The sequence below is a fragment of the Mastacembelus armatus genome, chromosome 18, assembly GCF_900324485.2.
Source record: "Mastacembelus armatus chromosome 18, fMasArm1.2, whole genome shotgun sequence".
In the NCBI taxonomy this organism is placed as follows: Eukaryota; Metazoa; Chordata; class Actinopteri; order Synbranchiformes; family Mastacembelidae; genus Mastacembelus; species Mastacembelus armatus.
In genome coordinates this window covers 2,821,871-2,846,887 of record NC_046650.1, presented here as the reverse complement: position 1 = coordinate 2,846,887, position 25,017 = coordinate 2,821,871, and the positions used below count along the sequence as shown (strand labels likewise).

The window sequence follows — 25,017 nt, the reverse complement described above, 5'->3', positions numbered from 1 at the left end:
CTAGGGTCATGGTAGACAAGTGGTAAGGGCAGGTTAGGTTGTGAAGGCAAGCTTTATCTACCCCTTTATTTATCCAGCTAGGTACAGACCATGTACTTCCTTGAAATGATTCTCTCTCTAATGCTCCGCCTGTTCCCTCATCTTGCAATTGCAAAAACCAGTCAGGCAAAGGATGTGCTTCACTTAGAAGGTTGGAATACATTTTGGTAAGCCAGGCATGGCTACAGCACAAACACACGTGCGGAAAATCTCTGATGCTTTTCATGGTCTAAATCACTCAGTACACCTACTGGCTATAAAAACACAACACATCAACTTACTTTTCTTCTTCCCCAAAAGATAGCAAATGCTAGTGTGTATTTTTAGGTTTCTGAAACACATAATGTACAAACAGTCTTTCCTGGACTTGTTTAAATTTTCTGGGAATAGTTTACTCTGCTTAAACCCACACTACAATCTGCCTCTGCACTGTGCTTTGTTTCCACATTTTGATGACACTGCTGGGACTATGCATAGGACCTAACAACAAATCCAAGGAAGGAGGCATCACATCACCTCGTCACATTAACTGACAGCTGATGCATGGAAAGAGCAATAAATAACTCACTGCATTTCAGCAGTGAGTTCTGCACAACAAAGATGTAAAAAAAAACAAGTTTCAATTCAGCCTCGTCTAATGCTGCAGGTATTGACTTGATACGTCTCGACAGAGCAGACTCTTTTATCTCAACTAAATGTCATGACATTTCGGGTGCTCAGTTTCTTGGTTACTGTTTCAAAGTGCAGCCCAGAATCCACAGGTACAGTGGGTGAATATAGCTGAAGTTATATGCAGAATTAGAACTGTCATACTTTTAGAAATGTTTGTAAATTTATTAAAAAGGAAAAACTGAAATATATTTACATAAGTATTCAGACCCTTTCCTCAGTACTTAGTTGAAGCTTTGGAAACAATTACAGCCTCGAGTCTTTTTGGGTATGACGCAAAAACTTTGCACATCTGGATTGGAGGATTTTCTGCCATTCTTTTTTACAAATCCTCTCAAGCTCAGTCAGGTTTGATGGGGACTGTCAGTGGACAGACATTTTCAGGTCTCTCCAGAGATGTTCGACAGGGTTCAAGTCAGGGATCTGGCTGGGCCACTCCAGGATATTCACAGAGTTATGCCTAAGACACTCCTGTGTTGACTTGGCTGTGTGCTTAGGGTCATTGTCATATTGGAAGGTGAACCTTTGGCCAAGTCATTGAGGATATCTCTGTACTTTGCTCCATTCAGCTTTCCCTCAACCCTACCCAGTCTCCCAGTCCCTACTGCTGATAAACACCTCCACAGCATGATCCCACCATGTTTCACTGTGGGATGGTAATAGGCAGCTGATGAGAGGCGACTGGTTTCCTCCAAACATAATGTTTAGGATTGAGGCCAAACAGGTCTTGGTTTCATCAGACCAGAGAATCTTGTTCCTCACAGTCTGAGAGTACTTCAGGTGCTTTTTTGCCAACTCCAAGCAGCTTTCATGTGTTTTACACTGAGGAGAGGCTTCCGTCTAGTCACTCTGCCATAAAGCTCAGATTGGTGGAGGGCTGCAGTGATGGTTGTCCTTCTGCAACTTTGTCCCATCTCCACACAGGATCTCTGGAGCTCAGTCAGAGTGACCATCAGACCATCAGTTCTTGGTCACCTCTCTTACTAAGACCCTTCTCCCACGATTGCTCAGTTTGGCCAGGTGACCAGCTCTTGGAAGAGTCCTGGTTGTGCCAAACTTCTTCCATTTGAGTATTATGGAGGCTACTGAATGTCACTAACCTTGTGCTCTCTCTCTCTCCCCTAGTTTGTGCTCTCTCCCTCTCTCTCTGTTCTCTCTCTCTGTACCTTCTGCAGGTGTCCCTGGTCCTGGAGCTGTATATTGCTGATGTGCAGTTACTGGCCCCACCAACCTGCAGTGTCTATTTGTTGTTTATTGTTGCTGTTCTTTTCTCTCTGCTCTATCCACTCACCCCAACCGGTCGAGGCAGATGGCCGCCCAAACTGAGCCTGGTTCTGCTGGAGGTTTTTTCTTCTGTTAAAGGGAGTTTTTTCCTCTCCACTGTCGCCAAGTGCTGCTCATAAGGGATTTGTTGGGTTTTTAGTTTTAGTTTTTGTAAAATGCCTTGAGATGATTTGTATTGTGATTTGGCGCTATACAAATAAAATTGAATTGAATTGAATTACTGTGCTACTGGAAACCTTCAGTGCAGCAAAAAATTGTTGTAGCCTTCCCCAGCTCTGTGTCTGTCTACAATCCTGTCTCTGAGCTCTCCATGCAGCTGTGAGGCCTTCTATGGAGAGGTGTGTGCCTTTCCAAGTGATGTCTAATCAATTTAATTTACCACAGGTGGACTCCAATCAGGGAGTAGAAACATCTCAGCAATGGTCAAGAGAAATTGGAGGTACCTGAGCTAATTTTCACGTGTTGTTGCAAAACATCTGGATACTTATGTAAATGTCATATTTCCTTTTTTCCTTTTCAATAAATTTACAAACATTTCTAAAATTCTGTTTTCAATCGGTCATTATGTGGCACTGAGTATAGATTAATGAGAAAAAAATTAATTTAAACAATTCCAGTATGAGGCTGCAACATAAAATGCAAATGTTGCAGGTATTTCAAAGTACTTCCAAACTGGTAGAAAAGCAAGATATATGCACTGAGCTGCCAGGAATAAAGCTTAGCTCTGAAACAATTTTGGTGGTTTTACTGGCTATTGCAATTTCTTTATTATTATTGATTTGTCTAAAAATCATTTTCCTATACACAATCATTGGAAAGGTGTGAATACATTGCAGATACCTTGTAAAGGTTCTTTTTATTGTATAATTGTTGATCTATTTGGTCCACTAACATTCCTAAAGTCCACAAAACAGAAGGGAAAACCTGCCTCAAGGAAACAAACATGACTACTCTTTACTTAGTACACATATCCAAAAAACAGACAAACACACACGCTTTTTAGGCACAGTTGCTTTTAGCCTTGCTTGACTGGCTTTGGCTAAAGACAGTGTAACGCCAAGTACACACCTGATAGGGATGATGTCACCTACACACAAACACAAACACACACACACTGAAAGACGGAAACATGCTCTCATTCCATTTCCTTATGTTGCTGCTGCTCTCCAGACACAGTAACCTAATAGGTGTTTATGAAAGGGGAGAATGTGCGAGTCCATCATATAATGAATAGAAGCAACAGAAGAGGAAGTGAGAGAGAGAGGGGTTGTTGTTTGTCCCTATAATGCTGCTCTGTTGCTCTGAGCTTCCAAGATGCCCCATCTAAAAGCTTCCTTCCTCTCCTCCAAGGACAGTAAACTGTGACTGTTCCCTCCATTGCTGCAGAACAGGCTGCTTCACTAACACCACATTCCACTTTACTGAATTGTACCTGAATCTCAAATGGACAGGCTACAGAATGGACAAAGCTCTTCCAGAGCCACAGAAGACATCATGAAACTATTGTCACAGGCTGGTTAGTACAGCATACTGTTGCAATCCTCACAACAGTCAAAACAGCCATTGCAACATATTAAAATACACCTGCACAAGGCAGTGAACCTGTAATTCATTCTAGCAGCATCTCTTCACTAGATCGTCCGCTAAAATGTGTCTTTTTTTCCATAAAACAAAAACCTTGAACTGGTCCAAGAAATAGGGGAGGAGCACAATGAGCAGGCGTAAGGTGTCAGGAGTGGAGAAACAAAGACCCAAGAAAGACTGTGCTAGAAAGGCAAGCAGCTAATTATGTTATGTGGACCTACATATAGTAGGCTACAGGGGGGCTTGTGCATGTCTCTGCATAGTTTACCCCAAGAGCCGCTGGAAGCTGCCATGTACAAACATCCCTAGCATTATTCATAAGGTACTGGTAATGCCATTGCCTAAAAACACTAAACATCAAAAGGAGCTGGTCTAGGATCTGTGCAAACTCGGGTAGCTTTCTTATGTATATGCATGAGTATATGTGGTGTACAAGGCCTGATGAAATTTTAATTATTGCTTTGGGAAAATGGGGTCAACACCGGAATCTGCTGAGTAGAAATATGAGAATGAGTAGTATGAAGAACAGGAAACAACAGGATATACTATGACAAAGAATTACAGTAAACACAGTAAGACGCTGTGTGAACAATGCTACTTAAAGAGACCGTTAATAACACACTTTCATAAGTTTGGGGATTTATGACAAATTTAGTATGGACATAATTACAAAATGGGTGAGTCCTACATTTTCCAAATTGCAACCCAACAGCATCTTTCTGTAGACCCTCCATGCCTTTTCATATTTGTGTGCCCAAATTCAGGCTTTCTGATATAAACTAATCTACAATTTCTCTGCTCATATTGTCAATTAGTCTAGTTATTATCTATTTCTCATTCTATAAGTCACCAGTTTATCCATCTAGAGTCGCTGTTAGATGGGTCTCAGGGGCATGATATACATGATAAATGCCAATAGGTACCACAGAGTATTCCTTCTAAATGTAACTCAGTAGTGCTGTAACATTACCTCCAGCACTTTCCCAGTGATGTACTTCTTGCAGCTCTCACACTGGATGCCAAACATTGCGTGATAGTCCGTCTCACAGAAGGGGACGCCATCCCTGACAGGACAACACCGTGTGAGACAGCAGATCAGATCCAGTACAGAAGTAGCTCCTCACACTATGTCTGACAGCATATTTTTACAATGTAAGTCTGAGGATGGTATTTAGAATGCTCCTAGCTACTCATTTCACACTTTTTATATACCATATACTTAACACTTTTCAATATTACATAGTGCTATACAATGAAAAGACCTTAGTTATGGCATATTACCACCAAGGTAATAGCATTAATGAAGTAGTAGATATGTTATACTCTATTTCCAAAGCCAGAGTGACTTACTTGCTGATGTACTCAGCATTGAGCACTTTGTTGCAGACTTTACACTTGAAGCAGCCCAGGTGCCAGTGCTTGTCCAGTGCTACAAGTGACTGTTCATTCTTAAACTCCTTCCCACAGCCACAGCAATCTGCCCACACCACGGAGACATAAATGGACATCTGATGATTAATTATACTAAAGCTGATTTTCTCTGGAAATGACTTTGATTTGAATGAGCAGAACAATAAAACACCAATGACATTAAGATTCCAGTTTAGGAGATGGAACAGAAAATTACAATAACAAGCAGTGTAACAACTCTGAGTTCGCAATGACAAAAGTTTACTTTGGCATGCTTTATGTTAAGACAGTGACAAGAGAGAGACATGATAAAAGAACTGACTGTGGACAGCCTGTATGGGTGCAGGGCTATTGGCAGGGAGAGGCTGGGTACACTTTTGGCAGATACACTCCTTCCCATTAAATGTCACTCGGTCGCCGGCTGGGAATGGCTGTCTGTAAACAACAGAAAACAGAGGGAACATCAGACGTGGGCTGTGACTGACAGTTTGTAATAAATATTCAATTTTGAAAAAAAAAAAAAAAAAAAAAGAAAAAAAAGAAATTTGAAACAAGACATAGTCCATCTTGGGGTATAAAATACTTTATCAACATCCATGTAAAATTGTGTAAGGTGCCTGTTAAACACATGGTGTGGCAGGTTTCACAGCAAAATGATGACTAAAAACTTCACACACCTAAATAATTTCTGTGATCTGACATAAAGTAATAATAAAAATAATGTAGCAGCTCTCAGGGAGGATCTTATCACAAGATTGGATCATTATTAGACAATCTAGCAAAAGGTCAGACGGTAACAGACTGCTATTAGAACATATTCAGCTGTAGAAATGATTTTAGACCCACCAAAGAAAAGCACTGACTAGCCACCAAACAAAATTCTGAAATGTTTTCGGGGTAATTTTACATTTCTTTTGTATCTCACCCATAAAAACTCCTCAAGCTGTTGAATGTACATGTACTGGGATAAAACAAGAAGCAGCAGAGGACTAACCAGATGTCCATAATCTTGGTGACATCTGAGGGTGTGCCTGAATTAGATTAAAGTAAATACTTTAGTTTTGGTCTAAGGCTGTTTGTAATAATCTTCAGGACACCATGGTAACCTGACTGCAGAACATGAAGTCATTGCAAAAAGGCATATTTTTTGACATGAGCACATGCCTGAGAAATAGTAGATTTCAATTGTGCGATACAACATGGCGGCCACACCGTCCTGCAAGTGTTCGATCTCATCTGATGTCAGAAGCTAAGCAGGCCTGGGCCTGGTTAGTACTTGGATGGGAGACTGCCTTGGAAGACCAGGGGCATGGTACACTCAGCCAGTGAGGTTGCACAAGTCAGTGCAGTCTAAATGTTGGTCCCAACCTGCAACAGGAAGGGCTTCCTGCATAAAACTTGTGCCAAATTGATCATGCAGATAAACTGATCTGCTGTGGTGACCCCTAACAGGAGCAGCCCATAAAGAAAGAATAAATAGAACAATACAATAATGACTCAAAACTTCCAAAACCCTGATAGTGGCCTAATACTAGATTTTCTGCTTGAACATTCAGAGGTGGAAGCTATTGTTAGAAAATATTCAGATTAATTGATTTATTTTATATTCATTCACCAGCCAAATGACATTATGTTCCTTAAATGATGTAACAAACACAATGAAACAATGTTAATGTCTCCTGGCTGCAAGCACTGCTCTAACACAACTGCTGTCACTGATTCAAGTACAGAAGGAATGATGAATCCTTGGCAAAGCAGGGCTCTGACTGGCTGCCACGTACTGCTTCCTACAGCTCGGAAATGTGATATTAGAGCTGCTGTCACACTGTCACAGTCAGCTACTGAGGGAGAACAACATCAGAGCAGACTGGGAGAGGCTCACATTATTGGTTACTTTTCTGTAAGAGGGATGTCCCGATCCAGACTGGGGCTGATCAGGGCATGTTTTACCTGATTGGTACTGGTTTTACTGAGCCAAACCAAAGCCTGATCCCTTGTTTTACATCAGGTGTTATAAACAGAGTACAGTTTGCAGCATGATATGGCTTTAATGTCTATAGTGTGTAAACATTTTAAATTAGAAAAGGAAAACACTCATTTGTAATGGCTGCAATGTGAGCATTTCACCAGGTGGTAGTAACAGAGCTATGTTACATACTACCAATATGATGCAACAACTAAAAAATAAACACTCTTTAATTACAGAATACACTCGGTTTACTCATCACACTTCAATTTAATGCTGCACTAAGAGGAACTGAATTTGCCAATTTGAGTAGTTTGAATGTACTCAAAGTGTGTACTGTGCAAATGTATTATCTAGGAAAATACACGTATTAGATGGGATTCTGTATCAGCAGATACTCAGTAATAAATAACTTAGATCAGGATCAGAGAGAAAAACAAAAAACAATCCTAAATTATTGATATCCTGTCCTATGACCTGGTGCCATAGTTGTTCATGCTGAACACCCAAAAACCTGCTCAACAGGAAATATAAATGGAAAGAATCTGTGTTTCTTGATATACTTTATAATTTAATGCCAGTACCGCTGGACACAGATGTAGATTAATCCATGTGTCTGCATGTGTCTGTGTATGCTCACACATGTGCAGACAAAGAATGTGAAAAACAAAGACAGATGAATATTGAATTATTGATGACCAATACAGTGCTGTGACTGTGAAACACACTCACAGAGCTGAGTCTGGTGTCTCATCTCCAGAAGCGTTTTCTCCCCCACTCAGTCTCTCAGCCCTATTTTTATATATCTCACAATGAGGTTGTGTGTTTTGCCACCACAAAAGCGATATTTGTTATGAGAGGTCAGAAGTTTGACGATCACATTACAAACCTCAAATGCCACACTGGAACATTCTGATCTCAGGTTGAACATAGCGATCACCGAGGTATGATAGAATGAACACACGCTCGCACACACACACACAGAAAACTCACCTTCAGTTCAAAAGACACTTAACACTAGCTATGGGAATGGGCTAAGTGGCCACACTGACTGACCACGCACTTAAAATTCCTGTGCCTGTGAGAGGCTCCATTACCATTCTAGGCCTAAGCAACAGCACTGGTCATACACACTCACACACACACAAAGAAACATGGGACAGTGAGGAGAAGCATGCTCAAAGCTGGAAACAGGTGAAGATGACTCTCACTTGCAGTGGCATGTGCCTATTTATACATGTATGTGGGTTATACAGTTATGAACTTGTAAATAGCACCTGTATGGAGCAATGTCGTTGATGATGTGTGTAAAAATGCACAGTGCTGGAGTAATATCTCCTCCTAAAAAGATAGTATTTAGAATTTTGAGTTTGTGCTAAATGAATGAATCACAGAAAAAAACTAAACAATTAGGAGAAGTATTGGATTCATAGATAACAAAATATGGAATTTATTAAATACAATACAAAGAAAAAATATTTTGCGAGTGTCAGTGCTGTGGAGAATGTGAAAAGACGCCATAAAACAACAGAAATGGTAATTCGTAAGTTAACAGTTAAAAAGTTAAATGTACTGTAATTAAATTTTGTAAACTTATGAACTCATTAATAAGTTAAATTACTGTAAAACTGATGGAGGAAAAGGGTCGCTTTTCACAAATGGCAAACGTTACCTATCACAGTTGTTAATCACTACCCTGTTGATCTTTATTTGTACAAGTCGGTACATCTATTGGCAAAGTGCTCTGCCAAGTTGGACGTGTTGGCTCCATTGGTTTGAACCATATTTTACTAATGGGCTTTGCAGGGTCCATGGGCTTGTCCTGACTGTGGGCTACATGAATGAAATAATGCTGGATTCCACTTTGTGAGTCTGCTTTGTTTACAGGCCATAGATATAATGATATACAGCTCTTATTAATTACTGATATGTATAAAACGAGGTATTGTACCTTTTTTAATGGCAGGGTATTGGGATACTTTTCTAGTGTTGTTACACCGTGCAACACTATGATGAAATTACATGAGCTTTGCATGAAAGTCCATTTACTTCTTACAGCATATCTGAGTCTCTCCATAGTAAGCCCCATATAATGTGAAATTCAAATTTGCTGTATGACCTTTATAATACTGACTTTGAGTGAAGGACCTCATATATAGGGACATGTATATTAATTTATCTCTTGCAATTTTTTACTTATTTACACATCAGGTCAGATATTATTAATGTAAATATACCACATGTGGATTGCTTATTGTTACTTACAAAAGTTATCAGACACAGCTTCAGTAATCAGGATTATCACTTAGGTCAAACGGTGAAGTTTAAAGTTTGACAGCAGATTCAACAAGTGATTCTGGTTATAGGAACAAAGACTAAGCAATGTCTTAATTCAAAGATAATGTTCAAGTCTACAATGAAACAACTAAGGAAGCATCTAAATCATTTGCATCTGATTTCTTACTTGCAAGAGGCGCAGACGAAACAGCGGGGGTGATAGGTCTTGCCCAGGGCAGATACCACCTCCCCTTCAATGAAGTCCTGGCAGCTGAAGCAGCGAGTCCCGTACAGACGCTGGTAGTCCAGAGTACAGATGTATTCACCCTGCCGCACAAAGAAACCTCCCTGGGCCAGTTCACAACCACACACTGGTTGGTAGTGCATGTTGGGGTTGCAGAAGGAGAGAAAAGAGAGAAAGAACAGTGAGGTTCAGAGGTGTGACGTGTGACATATGTGACACAAAATCACAAGAGCAGCCATCAGTGTGTTTAATCCATACAAAAACATAAGCTATACAGTACACATACAGTACAGTCTGCCACTCCCATATCACAGATAAGTAAAAAAAAAAAAAATTATAATTTTTAAATAATATATATATATATATAAAATAAAAAAATAGAAAAAATATATATATACATATATAAATAATGATTGTGTTATTATATTTTTGTTTACCTTTGGTTTTAATATGACTATTAATCTGCTTGTTTTATATTTTACTGTCTGCCGTGGTAGGTTTGTCAATATGGTAAGGTTAAATAAACACAAAGGAGTACATACAGAGTTGTGGTAAGTAGTCACATCCCACAAAGAAAAGTAGTGTTATTAGCATGCGTGGGTTGGTATTGGTTGAGTTGTTAGGGCCATAAATCTGTTTAGTCACACTGTGGGGATAAAAAGTGAGTCCTCTAGACATGAATCACTGACGTTTGGGGTAAGACTTGGTTTAGGGTTGAAGTAAGGTGAGGGTGAGGTCTGGGTGAGGGTTAGTAGAGTTAAGGTTAAGGTTAGTCGAGTAAGGGAATTAATGTAACTCAATGAATTGTCCCCTGAAGTGATAGAAACACAACAGTGTGTGCTTGTCTAGTTTTAACAATGCATGACAGGAACTCCACATCGGCGTCTCCCCTCATGAACATATGATGATTACACAGTAAGTAATAGCAACTGCATGACATCACAGAGCTCCTCCACCCTCAGAGGAAACCTCACTCTATTTTTCTACTCCTTTACCAAAAACAATGCCACTCCTTTTCTTCCCCCTCCATCCTTTCCCTTTCTTTGGAAATAAACAAGAGCAATAAGAGAGGTTTGCATTCGCTGTATTGCACTCAGGCCTGAACAGTGAATTTTTAACACACACAGTCTCAAACTTGCAGTGATGTGTGAAGACTTTTGTGGCATGCGGCGTGTGGGTGAGGTCACACATATGCTTTACAGGAAACACACATGGACATGCTTGCAGGAACATGGAAAGGTAATAAAAATAAAAAGTTAATAACATCGTACACACGCAACCGCTTCCCATGCTGTAAGAATGCACATACCCTACAGAAGAGGCTGATTTACTGCAGTGTCAGTGGGTTTCCTGGCTCTCATTAAAGTCTAAGTAGAATCTGATCTACTTAGAGACCATCATATTCTATGGTGGTATGTTTTCACCAACAAGTTATCAATACCAGTGCAGATTGCTGAGTGAAGACATTATATAGACATTACATAGACAAAGAATGTTTTACATGTAGCCATGCAAATAGCAATGAAACTATTGCAAATAATGTACCGCATATAACATACCTCAGCATGGCAACCATCTGCTCCAGCCCCCTCCTAAAACACTATACTGTTATGAATATCTCTGTAAATGTTTCCACAGTTGTATCTGGGTTTCCTGCCTTCGCCATGTGTGTCCTAAGTTGTTCTCTTTGCTCAGCTTATCCACTACTGTCCTCACATCACATCAGATTTCTAGTTAGCATTTCACAAATCACACAATGAAGCTGCAGTCCAGGTGAAGCCTACCTTGAGGCTTTAGTTTCAATTTAGTTCACCCTCGGTCATTAAACACCTGCCTCTTTTTCTTGGCTGTTTTGATTTTTGTTTTGTTTGCAGTATGTAAAATAGCACTAAAATCTTCATTTTCATTGAAGCACTGGAACTAAATTCTTGGACTTTTGCAGCTTTTTATTTTCTGCAGGGGTGGACTGCAATAACTTGCTTTATACCTATGAAATGTATGTGTGAGATCAAGCCTGCAGGGATTGAGCGAAAACATCTACTGACATGATTAAAGCAAGGGTTGTAATTTGTCATCTTTTTTTTTTTGTCTAATTTCCCACACATCAAACTGAAGCAGCAACGGTCCACATTTTCCTACAAGTTGCTTAACAATCCAGTGTTCTCACCCTTTTATCTGCTTGTAAAAACTTTGTGCAGCATTTGCACCATTTCACTTTTTTATCTAACCATACCAGGAGTTAGAGGGAGGCTAAAAAACAACCACAACAATACAACCATGAATGTTTTCTCAGGAAGTGGACGACATACTTTCCACAGAGCTCTATCGGCTCTCTTACATCCGGTTCAGATGTCTGGCAACCTGTCTAGAATGAGATAATGCTCTGGACTGGTGGAGTAAACACTAGCAGAGTGGAAAGCTGAATGGAGGGATGGATGGATGGATGGATGGATGGATGGATGGATGGATGGATGGATGGATGGATGGATGGATGGATGGATGGATGGATGGATGGATGAGATACACCCTCAAAAAGAGGATTCATCTGTGACTTTTAAAAAGTCAAACTAAAGAATAGAAAATAAAAAGAAAGAATAAAGTTTCAAGACATTTTTGAGCTTTTGAGTAAGACTTACCTCAAAAGATTCAAAGGTTCTGGTAAGACTTGCATTTCAGTTTGCACTAACAGATCTCAGGTGTAATTTGAATGACTTCAAACATACTTTGACATTACACACACTATTCCTGAATGACGTCAGATCAGTGCCATAGGATTTGTATTGTCAGATTTGTATTGTATTGTCAGACCTGTCCTCTTTGACAAAGCGTATAGTTAGGGCTGGCTTCAGGCAACCCTGAACCATCCCTTAGTTAGTTATGCTGCTATAGGCCTAGACTGCCCGAGGACCATCGGTGCACTGAGCTCCCCTACCCTAACCCCCCCCCTCTTCTCTCCCACCTCATGTATATTCCACCATTGAATGTTACTAACCTTGTGCTCTCTCTCTCCCCTAGTTTGTGCTCTCTCCCTCCCTCTATCTCTCTCTCTCTCTCTCTGTACCTTCTGCAGGTGTCCCTGGTCCTGGAGCTGTTTATCGCTGATGTGCAGTTACTGGCCCCACCAACCTGCAGTGTCTATTTGTTGTTTATTGTTGCTGTTCTTTTCTCTCTGCTCTATCCACTCACCCCAACCGGTCGAGGCAGATGGCCGCCCAAACTGAGCCCGGTTCTGCTGGAGGTTTTTTCTTCTGTTAAAGGGAGTTTTTCCTCTCCACTGTCGCCAAGTGCTTGCTCATAAGGGAATTGTTGGGTTTTTAGTTTTAGTTTTTGTAAAGTGCCTTGAGATGATTTGTATTGTGATTTGGCGCTATACAAATAAAACTGAATTGAATTGAATTGAATTGAATTGAATTAAATTGAAAAAATAACTGACCTGCCAGTGCATAAAAAAGTCTCCTTATTGTATTATACACTTAGTGACTTAAGTGACTCACCAGCTGAGCACATCAAGCTGAAGCCCATTTATCATTTACAGATTTAACACTACCAGGAAAATTTTATCCTTTAAAAATCCAACAAACCCACCCATTTAATCTTATTCTTTTTAACTGCAGTACAGCAGCATGGTGCATATGCTGCGTCAAACTAGCCTCTAATGCAGATCAAAAAGTTTATGTCTGAGTGCATTACAAGAGAGAGGAAGTCAGAAGATGTTCTTTCAGGCTTTCCCTCATCGCTAATGGAAACTGTCAAAACTGTCTCCCTCTCATCCCTTCCTCACAGCTCTCATCTCTCCTCTCCATCATTCCCTAATCCCCTCATTCACATGGGATGTGTTAAAAGGCAGAGCAGGATGTGGAAGTCTGCAGATTGGGCTTAATCAGGTGGGGACTGAAGTTCACTTTCAAATACAACATACTGCTTATATAACTGCTTCTTTTCCTAAAATGTATTTTTGCAAAGAAATCATTCTATCCTTGTTCTTTTGACTTACATGTAGTTTGTAAGCAAGAAAGAAACGTAAGTTTTATTTAAAACTAACCAAAACTTCCACTTACCAGTTGGAAAATAAATTTACTAGCAAGACAGCTCTCCAGAACCGATGTCCTAAACTGCTGATGGCACACAACCAACAACATTTTGTATGAACACCTGTGTGGACTTTACAGGGCTGTGACAAATAATGTCTGTATGTGCCCTCCAGTCAAAAGTCCCAGAATCCATCTTCAACCATAATCCAAACCCAACTGAATGTTCTGCTCTTGCAGGAATTTCATTGGTTTGAAACTATTCCATCTACATGACACCAAAGGGTGTGTGTGTGCGATCACCCCGAGCATGGGCCTCAGCAGATGAGATCATGATGTAGCTAATTAGTCCATTTGTCCCAACACTCAACTGAGAACAGAATGTATTCAGCAAGATGAAACTTCCACAGATTTCACAGATGCAACTTCAGAACCTGGAAAATCTAGAAAAAAAGGTTCGCTTCATCTCTGCTCGAGTACTAAATTACAGCCAATAACAGCATTAATAGCAATTTCAGTGCTTCTCAGGTTGCCAGTGTGAAGTAGGTATAAAGGTTGCACTGTAGTAGGAACATGATTACAGCACTTTCCAGAGCTGAAAGGAAGAATACTATACAGGAAACTGATGACCTCCATCTCTGAAGGCTTATCTCATGCACGGTGAAGCCACTTACGTAATATGAATGTACTCAGAGGCTCTCAGAGGGATTGTATGTGCTGTTGAATCTGCTTCCTCTGCAGTAGAGGATCTCAAAGCCAACACTGTTCTGTGTTGTCTTGAATTCAGCATGTTGACTTAGCGAGGGAGTTTCATGCTTGAATGGAAGTGCAACAAATTTGCTCTGTTGTGATTTGTGAATTAAATATGGTGTATCTGTTTTACACATGTACTAACAGGATCTAGGGAGAAAAAGTAATGGAGTCAGTTGTTACAACATGGAAATACTTTGCACAACACCCAGCCCTATTGGACACTTATATTGCATATTGTTTATCTATCTAGGTGTGTGCAGGCTGTTCAGTCTAGCCCTTCACTGAGGAGACGAATATAGGATACAAATGAACTAAGTTTGTATGTAAAGTAATGTAACGTTTGGAGACTTAAAATTCACAGTTCCATCTGAAGAGGCCTCTACAGGCTTTATTTACAGGCATGATTTATTGTCTTATAATTGATATATTATATATGTGGTGTGTCCTTGCATGAGCTGGACCTGGACTATATGTTTCATAATGATGCTCACTGTGTGAGAGAACTCGGCTAAATATATACATCTGCTATGTGTTTTCTGCTATGAATGTGTGACCTTGACTGCGCCTCTTGTTTTACAATGACCCATTCATGTGTATGTGTGACAGGGAGGGGGGCTGGCATTCACTAGTCAGTGACCTTGACTGTACAGTCTTCAGCCCACTGGCATTGATTTCCCCATCTCTGGGACTGTACTTGAAAGAAACAAAATCAAGGTTGATCCTTGTGACAAGTCTAATGGATCCATAGTGATCCAGACTCCCCACCACACTGGACTAAATTGCAAACAGGCATCTAACGAAGCAATAGTCAGGGGAGGTCTGTTTATTGTGTAACTCTACTGCACTCTACACTGACACTATCCATTTCATAACACACTTGTTGGTGAATTTATGTGTGATCATGTGAAAGGAAGGAATCTTATGTTGATTTTCTGTTTGTTCATTTTCAGTACAGACTACTACAGGCTGTAAACCAGTGAGTGATTATTTAACCTCCTTATTTGGAGATAAACTAAAACATTTTGATATATTTACATTACAACAAAGAGGACATCAGACTGCACTAAATCACACAAAATTGAGATCAGTATTGTTAAAACAGTGTGAATCCAGGAGTCCAGATAAGTGACATTATATTATAAACAAATTAACAAAAATAGCTTCTTCAATTATCATCAATGACATCATGCTAAATGAAACATCCAAAACATAAGAACAAAAATGACAAATGGCTTACATAATTCCCTGTGAGCCAAAATGTAATCTTATTGTTAAAACTGCAGTGGTTTTGTTCATGGCACAGAAAAACTTTATGTGAATATTCAATACATTTAATTCAATGGGAAAGTGTGTCCAAACTTTTGACTGGTAGTGTAAGTAAGGCAGGTGTGTACACAGTCATCCAGTTATCCAATACAATACTGTGCACAACACCTGTCTATTTGAACTGCATAACAAATTAGAGATAAGGAGAGTGATTCAGAACAAAGCTAACTGAACCCTGAGCTAAGATTACTGTATTTAAAAATGGCATTTGACTTGAATTCACAATGATTTGACTGCTTGTGTTTTTTTTGTTTGTTTTGTTTTTTAGCAATGAGTGGTTAGTAATATTGTAGCATATGATGTATTATATGTAAAAAATTGTTAAGTGTGTGTATATGTGCTCCTTTTGTCTCCTTTTGTGTGTGAGGTCAACACCCTTGGCCCAGTGATGAGCACACACACTCCCACATGGCTCTGTTCTGGTCAGCCTGCATCCAAGAATGAGACAATCCAACAGCCAACACCCTAATCACAAGAATATCACAACCATCTGCTATTATAACACCACTGATCTAACCATCAGGACCTCTGCATGCGGCCAGCAGCATCTATTTACCAGGAAGAAACACAACTCATGCTGGGTGGCTGCACAAAAACAGTGTACCTCATAAATCTGTCAAAACGTCAAAGCAACACTGGCTGTATGAAGTACATGTAGAGTGTCACTTTCACTCAACACAAAGTAAACATCAGTTACATTGTCCACTGCTTAATTTATTTGAAAGGCAGACTAAAAATCTATTCTCAACATACATGTTACGTAATAGAAAGAAATACATCTTGAATCAAACAGAGGTGCAGCTACTGTAAACAAACATCTGGTTAAACCCCACAACTCTGATCATTCTCATATCCCCAGTGATTATACATTATAGTCAGTTTACATAGTTACTGATGGTACAGCTGTAACCTGGGTTATCTCAGGTATAAATGTATAACCAGAAGTCTGTTTTCAACACTGGATGTGTGGAGAAAGTAGTGGGTGTTTAGTGGGCGAAGACAGCATAACAAGGAACAAAAGCAGAAGCCAGATTTATTTCAGCTTGACTAAATGCCAGGTGCTATTTAAATTTTAGAGCTGCAGTACTAAAATATTGGAATACCTCTTTAATCAGATCAGAGATTTCCATGATGTGCCTTTTCAGTTTAAAGTGTATACTTAACAAATGAATAATGTTTGCTTCACCACTAATCAAACTTTCCACTATGATAAAGACAGTGCTCTAAATTACACTAATTAGACTTTCGAACTTTTAACCATATCTTTGTTCAGGAACTGGTGTTAGCTCATAACACCTCTCTTGCTTCAAGGCTGGTCTTCAGCCTCTGATGTTAATCTATCTCCAGCTGTGCACTGACTCTAATCATATTGACTTTTTCCTGGTCGATGCTGTGACTGATTTTGGTCTGGTGTTCTTGATCCGCTTTCAGTGTTTAAGTGTCTTGTTTGTGTTTTTATTGCTGAGCTGATTTATCTGGTCCCTATAGCTGGTGGATGTGATGTTATGTGACAAACCTCAACTGTCAACTGATGTCAACAGATGACACCTAAGCCAGCTCAATTTGTTGAATCAAGACCTCGAGAAAGACTTAAAAATCCTCCAAATACGGTCTGACTGTCTTTACAATCTACTTTTGTCATGGGTCACAAATAAACAGTCATGCTCATATGAATGTGATGAAAATGCTCAGTTTTCCTGACCAAGCCTGTATAGATTTATTGTTTTCCTAAATGAGCTGGATGTGGTATGGAGAGTCATTCAGACTTGGCAGGCTACATTAACTTCATGAATAAAACTGATATTAGCTTTATAGAGAGCCAATTGGAGTGCAATAAAAGACACCGCACCTGTGTTTGTGAGTGTGTGTTTTGAAATAGCTAGGAATGTGTTCTGTGACACAAGCACACTCTACATTTATCACTTTTCATGCAAGCTTGCTAAACATTAGGGCGTGGCTGCATATTTTCACATTTAAGTATTCTCTGCTGTATTCAAATTCTATGTGGATGATGTGACAGGCTTTCATGAAAGCAAAAACAGATCAGGGACAGCAGTCTGCTGGAATTATTTTGCTAGCTCGTTTTGTCTGCAGCGCTCTGAAAGTGTCAGCTTAAAGGCGCCTGAGAAGCAGACATAACAGTATATAGAGAGACGAGCAGAGTTGGTACCTAAATAAAACACACTTCCTCAACCACACAGCTCAATGTTGACAGCAGCTACTATGAAAACTGCAATTAGTGCTCATCAAATGCTTTGACACTGAAAGGTTTTTGAGGTTTGTTCTAAGTATGTTTGCAGAGACATAAACGCAAACCAAACATCCACATGACAAATGAGCAAACACCAGTTGATTATAAAGACCATGGGATATGTTCTAAAGGTCCAGAGATGTTACTAAATGGACCTGGTTGTGAGGTTGTTTCTCAAACACCAAATTTAACAAAGTTAAAGAGTTTAAAGTTATAAAAAACTATTTAAGCATGTAATTATATGCATATATATGTGGCAGCATATTTTAGGAAAACCTGCTGTGAAAAACTCCAAGGCTGTGTTTACTATTAGTAACTGAGAGCTACCTTGATATGAGCCCAATTTCAATGAGGCTAATATTAAGTCATATTACTCTAGTCCTCCTCACTGCTTGGTGTTAATTGCACATAGCGAGCTGAGTGTTGATGGTTCCTCACTTCAGACCTGGCAGCTTGAGCCTTCTGCTGGTTGTATTTGGCACTAATACTGCACTATAGTCAGAGGACATGCCCTCTTCCAGATTAATCTCGATAGTTTTGATAAAGTGCAGTTGGCCAGAGGTGAGTAGACTTTAAGACGGTGTGTATTTATGGGCTGTTCATCAAACACTCAGGGGCAGATATTGTGCCTAATTTTCTTATCTTCTAACATCCATAAAGAATGTGCTAAAAGACCAACCTAATATCTAAGTGAACACTACACTGTGTGCCTACAGTATTATCTTTGCTTTGATGTTCAGCTTTGAACTGTAGCTGGAGCAATCTGATCCCCACTCAGCCTGCTATGGTTTATTTTATTTCCATCCTGGATTTTCAGGTTTTAATAGAAAAGCTACCCAACCTAGTTCTCCAACCAACCCTCCCAGTACAGAGATAATCAGCACATAAATAACCTAAATTAGCAGGAAATTCAATTAATGCTGTCATGCTTTGGATTTATGGCTAGTAGGAAGGGCCAGGAGGTTTCTGGGTGAACTGGAAGGATTGAGAAGCAACATAGGTTTTCTGACTGTTGCGTCTACATGGCATTAATATACCTTCCAAGTGCCTGGCAATAAATTAGCAAGTACTTCATACTACATATTTCCTAATTAAGGCCTTTAGAAAGCCGGCCAAATAATTTCATCCAGCGAAGGAAACAAGCTCTCTGGCCTTTTAATCATAGCCTCTAGTAAGTGCAAAATATTGACTTAAGGGTTTTAGCATCTGATGAATGTCTGTGAGTAATTTGTATGTGTGACCCAAGGCGTGTAATCATCACAATTTGCTGATTCGGTTTTAAGTCAAACATAAAAGCTCCTTATGAGAAACAAACAAAAACACTGAGGTTAGTATCTTTTTCAACTAATCAGATGAAAAGTCAGAGTCAGAAATTTACAAATATTATATATGGGCACTCAAATAAAATCCATACCACAATTAGTGTGAAAATACTCTTTAATACTTTTTCATATACTGTGTGGTATTGTATTTATTAAAATGAAGAAAACAGTGTGTAGTGTATTCAAATGTAAAATCTTAATCTGTAAAGTAACAATATGTTATGATGTAATGTATTAAAGTGCAACAAATACAATAGTTTTCTGCATGGAACATTCTGCAGTACCTTACTAAGAGTCTAATGGACACAGGTTTACTTTATGTTACACCTGGGGAAACAATGTATTACCATGCAATTGTAGTACCAGCTTAGTGGTTTTAGGCTAATGCTGCTCTTGGGGTTGGCATGGTGTACTATAGGAATTTATCATGTCACTCATGTCAGTCTAATATATATTTAGTAACACTACTCTTGTGACAGTGTTTGGAGTCAAGAATAGTGATGTGGGAGCCAGTTTAGCAAGTCCAATGGTCCTATTGATGTTGTGTAGCTCCAGGCATTCCAGGATCCATGTGTGAGGCATTGAGTCATAGGCTTTCTTGCAGTCAATCCAGGCGGTACACAGGTTGGTCTGTCTGGTCTTACAGTCTCGAGTGACTGCTTTATCTACCAGTAGTTGATGTTTTGCTCCCCTGGTGTCCTTACCCATTCCTTTCTGAGCCCCGCTCATGTATTGAGCCATGTGCTTACTCAGCTATGATACCTGACAGGAGCTTCCATGTTGTGCAGAGGCAGGTTATCAGGCGGTAGTTGGATGGGACTGCTCCCTTTTGGGGGTCCTTCAGGATCAGGACTGTCCTGCCTTCAGTTAGCCACTCTGGGTGAGTCCCATCCATTAGCAGCTGGTTCATTTGAGCTGCCAGGTGCTCATGGAGTGCAGTTAGCTTCTTTAGCCAGTAGGTGTGGATCATGTCAGGCCCAGGTGCTGTCCAGTTCTTCGTGTTTGAGACCCTTTCTCGGATATCTGCGGTTGTGATGGTTACTGGTTCCTGTTCACGGAGGTTGCTGTGGACTGCTCTCAGGTCTTCCAGCCACTGGGTATTGGTGTTATGTGATTCCTCCCTCTCCCTTATGTTTTTCCAGTATTGTTCAGTCTCCAGCCTTGGTGGGTCTGCTCTCATGAGTACACTTTGGACGGTTTGGTGAAGAACATCCTGTTTATTCTCTGTGCTTCTATTTCTCTGGTGTACCTCTTCAGGCATGTGGCCAGGGCTGTGTGTCGTTGTTTGGCAGTCTCCAGGGCCTCTGGTATGGACAGCTTGCTGTATTTCTTACTCAACTTCATCCCCCTTCTCTGCAGTTCTGATAGTTGGCTAACTTCTCTCCGTTTTGCCCTTATTTTTGCCTCTAACCTCCTTCTCCACGCAGGATATACAGCTCCTTGGTGTATTTTGTGGACAAGCATCTCAAGGATCACTGTTGCCGTGGTGTATATCAGCTTCTAGTAGACTTTCAGAGGGTACATCACTTAGTCTTGGTAACCAGCTATGGAGGTTCCAGGTGTCCATCTTACTCATGATGTTCAGTCTCAAGTCAGCTGCTCTTGTGTTGAGAATCTGGGGACTTATTATTGGGGCTTGGTACCCAATCTCAGGTGGGGATAGTATTGTTTCCCCCAGACCATGCGTCCTGGCTCCCCCTTGCCATAGCATTTGTGTTGTATCTCTTCGATGATGATTCATGATTTTGTGGATGTTGGAACACTGAGCTACTAGATGTTTTGGCCCTAGTCTAGATGGTGGGTTTCGAAGTTTCCATAGGTCCCACATCCTCTTCATGTAACCCCTTTCGCTAGGGTTACTCATGTAGTAGCATTCCAACAGTTCTCTATTCTCAGCCCTCGTCCATGAGTGTCATGTTCCAGTAGCCCATTTCTCATCAGGTTGCCCTGGTCCCTACCACCTGACGCAGACCTCGTTGACCCGGGCGACGTCCGAGCTGGTATGACTCCTGTGTTTCTATCGCTCATTTGTAATGAGGTAGGCTAGTAGCGTTAAGGATCTTGCCTAAGTGCCCACACTGGTGATGCCCTGGTCGGGATTCAGGGAGTCTCCCCGCACCAAAGTCAGTGGCCTTACCCATATATATATATATTTTTATTATATATTATGTGATAATTCATAAAATATAAGATCCATGTTGCAATAAATTGTAATTGTCCCTTAAGTTGATGCTTAAATATGCTGATTGTTATTTGCAGCTGACCTATCTTCATACACCCATCATGGGACTGCACAAACGTTTGTATCATCTCTTGTTAAAGATGTTATGATGAGAGGTGGGGAAAACAGACAGCGAGTCTGCCGGTCAGTGTAAGATTAAAGGTGATAAACTCCAGGAAGCAGCCAACACTATGGAGACCCTGCTGGTAGTCTAGCAACCAGAGTGTGTGTTGACATCAACATAGGCCTGACACAAGGCTCTTGTTGAGAGTTTGGGCTGGGAGGGGTGCAAACACACACTGCTATAAAATACAGTCACATGGGAAAAAAAAGCCCAACACACACAAACAGTGAAGACTCAGAATTCAAGAATCTGAAACTTGCAGCCACCCACCCAGAATACACTAGTAACACACTAACTCACCCTCTCATTCACACACACACACACACACACACACACACACACACACAAAATACACAGACAGTGTAGCTCTCACCTCTCTCTGTAATTGGTTGGTCAGGTTAGACACAGGTTAGAAACAACAGTATTAACTATCCCAGTGAATTTCCTCTTACTTCCAAAATATCAATAACAACTTGCCAGCAATAGATATTCAATATTGGTTGTCTTTTTAGTGTTTACTCATCAATGAAAACCTGAAATGTCAATTTAGAAGAGCAATAACATTAAGCCTAGTATTTAGAGAGAAAACAAGGAAGAAGTCATTTCCCCATACAGACATTCATGCATCTTTCAGGTTGCTCATTGGTGGATTCTGCACCCCTCAACCACAACACACTGAACACAGTCAGCCACAAGAGTCACAAGAGCACAAAAAAAGCTTAAGTCTGCCCAAAAAGCAGCTAGGTGCTTTTCTTGAAAAACAACACAGCAAATACGCTACATGACACCTTCATCAGTTTGGATTCTCTAGCATGTTCCCTTAAATGTCAACACTGTCAGAACAGTTTGATACTGCTTCAAGACAAATGTTGGCCTAATCTACATAAAGTCAACACTGTTAAACTTGATATTAATACCTTTTCTATTACAATAAAAGTTCTGCATTAATGTGTTTTTTCAAAATGAAAGGAATGCACTTTCTTCCAGAACCCCTAATTACCACAGTTGTCTGCACAATTGTCTTTGCATGTTAGGCAATATTTACTTCAGAGTGAGGTGAGATGTGGCTGCTACAGACCTTTACAGATGAAGCACTTGATGTGGAAGTGTTTGTTCTGAACTCGGAGCGCCTCCCCTTTGCAGGGCTTCCCACAGGTCTGACAGGGGATAGGGCCTCCTCCTCCTGCTCCCTGCTTCTGCTTCTGTTTCTGCTGCTCCAGAGGGCTGTGGACAGCCTGCTGCTGAAACACTGCAAGAGACAGACAGAAACACACACACACACACACACACACACACATTTACATCTCTTTCTAGTACATATGGGACAGAACTAAAGTGCATGCACACCACCAATAATAACTACCCTTTTCTCCTTTACATTGATTTTTTTCTGATTGTTTCTTTTATTTCTGTTGTTATGTGTGTGTAAATATATAAATAAATAAATGAAATAGCTTGTGACGCAGTTTTCATTGGGAAAGTGTATATTTATGTTGCTGGATTTTTGTTTTTGTTTTTCGTTGACATGCCATGCACATTGCAGGAAGTCTAAAATATTTTGCCCATGAAAAACATCAAACAGAGCACAACAACATGTCTGAGGCATCTGTGAAGACACAGGAAAGCACAATTTTGGAAGCAGCCACTGCTGCTCACCAGCACACCTTACCCTTTTCCCCTACATTATAACACCTTTATAACACCATTATAACACAGCCTTTCAGCACTGACTAGGGCATCAGCTGGATAAAAGGCCCTTTGTGTTCTCAGGAAACATTTCTGTCGTCAGACCGGTTTCATCAGGCATCCATGGTTACCGGTAATTGGACTTGGAAAGAGGAGTTCATCAAATGAACCGATAGGGAAAGAGATGGAGAGAGCAGGAAGTGTTACTGTAATAATTGTTAAATTAACAGAGCTGCTTTTGGAAACTCAACAAGAGCCTGTGTCTGGTGGACATTATGCTCTCACGTTTGCTCAGTTCATTGGGTGTTTATTAGGTGTTTTGTTGACAAAGTGTTGTGAGTTAGGTTAAAGTTACAATGTTTTTCTCTTTAACCATGTGGAAAATAAAGCACATTTATCCAAAATGTCCCTATATCCCTATAAAATGAAAGGAAAACTGAAAGGACACAGAGTGCTTCTTATTTAATCAGACTAGGTTTCTCTTTGCTCAGTGTGGCCACTCCAAGTTTCTCCAAGTACTTTTTAAGGTGGTATGGTAAATAACTTTTAGTACTAGTACAACTAATATTTTGGCAATACACTTATTTGGATAGTTTTTAGAGTGAATAATTACATACTGTAAGTATTTTCTGGCAAAAATATCACAATAACCGGAATATTTCTATACAGCATCAGGTTTCAGTATAAGTCTCTTGGTGTATGGGTTATGCAAACAAGATTCAGTATGTTAGCTATAGGCATATTTTTCCAGTGTTCATAATTATTTATGAATAAAATAAGATCAAGTTTCTTTGATTACATTTATTTACTTAAGGCATTAGTGCACAGTTGTATAGTTAGAGCATGGTAAGAACTATGACTTTCAAAATTTCATACAGAAGTGCTAAATTGTGAACATGGCAAACTAGTGATGTCATTGTCTTTCGCTACCTCTCTGTATGGCTCACACTTCATCTGAAGCCATGCCACATTTCTCAAATGTAATTTAGACCTTGATGCTGTAACAGCGGCCATGCAGGAAAATGAGACATGTGGCAGCGCATTATAAGCTGCAGAAGAGAATATAAGCAGACGCCTGTATATCCAGACCTCCAGGAGCAACACATTCTTCTGCAAGTTTTACAAGGACCTCTCACCCACAGTGGGAAACAAAGCAATTTTTTTTAGCTTTGTCAAGCCTGTGTCCGTGTGTCCAAGACAAACACAGCCTCCCAAATATCCTTAGATCTTTTAACAAAGATAACCCGCTATTATTTTATTTAGCTTGGCCTCATGCCAGGCATTCAACAATGTAATTTCCCAAATCAGATTTTTATTGAAATAGAAAGTGAAATAATATATCTTTGTGACACTAAGACGTCTCTGGTCAGCAAGTATAAATAGTTTTTTCAATGACATTAAAATTCAGTCCATATGTTAAGATTACAAACTGATCTCTGACTTTTAAATGTGCTGACTCAAATTTGATCATATATTTGAATAGCTATTTTAGACAGTGCTGTCCTGATTCTTCTGTCTAGAAGAGATAGGGCTTTATTTAAGCTGCATATATTGTGTGTACATGTGGGCACACTAACCAATAAAGGCAAGAATTCAGGAGGGAAAGTCTTGAGGCCTCATAAAGAAAGCCTGAGATTGGGTTGATGGCAACCATCTGGAAAAGACAACAGCCCAAAAGTGAGAAAAGGTTTGGGAGCCTGGTAGGGAGCAGGGAATGGTAGTTGCAAGAGTGCTCTGACTCTTGATCTGACCCAGCTTGTATAGAAGCACACTTGCACCTGTCGGGGGGGATCCAGTGTCTTTACTTCCTCTTCAGACAGTAAATAGAAGAGG

The 25,017-nt window shown here is 40.1% G+C and overlaps 1 protein-coding gene across 14 annotated transcripts in view; it reads right to left on the bottom strand.

Moving 5' to 3' along the window:
* The window catches only part of ablim2 (actin binding LIM protein family, member 2), a 76,290-nt gene that overhangs the window by 26,050 nt on the left and 25,223 nt on the right, over positions 1-25,017 (bottom strand). For all 14 annotated transcript variants that reach the window (XM_026317171.1, XM_026317257.1, XM_026317273.1 and 11 more), the window contains exons 2-6: positions 22,577-22,747; positions 9,417-9,600; positions 5,309-5,421; positions 4,927-5,053; positions 4,547-4,640 (exon numbers count right to left, since the gene is read on the bottom strand). In XM_026317171.1, the coding sequence (XP_026172956.1) occupies positions 4,547-4,640; positions 4,927-5,053; positions 5,309-5,421; positions 9,417-9,600; positions 22,577-22,747 (689 nt within the window). The remainder of the gene's footprint in view (positions 1-4,546; positions 4,641-4,926; positions 5,054-5,308; positions 5,422-9,416; positions 9,601-22,576; positions 22,748-25,017) is intronic.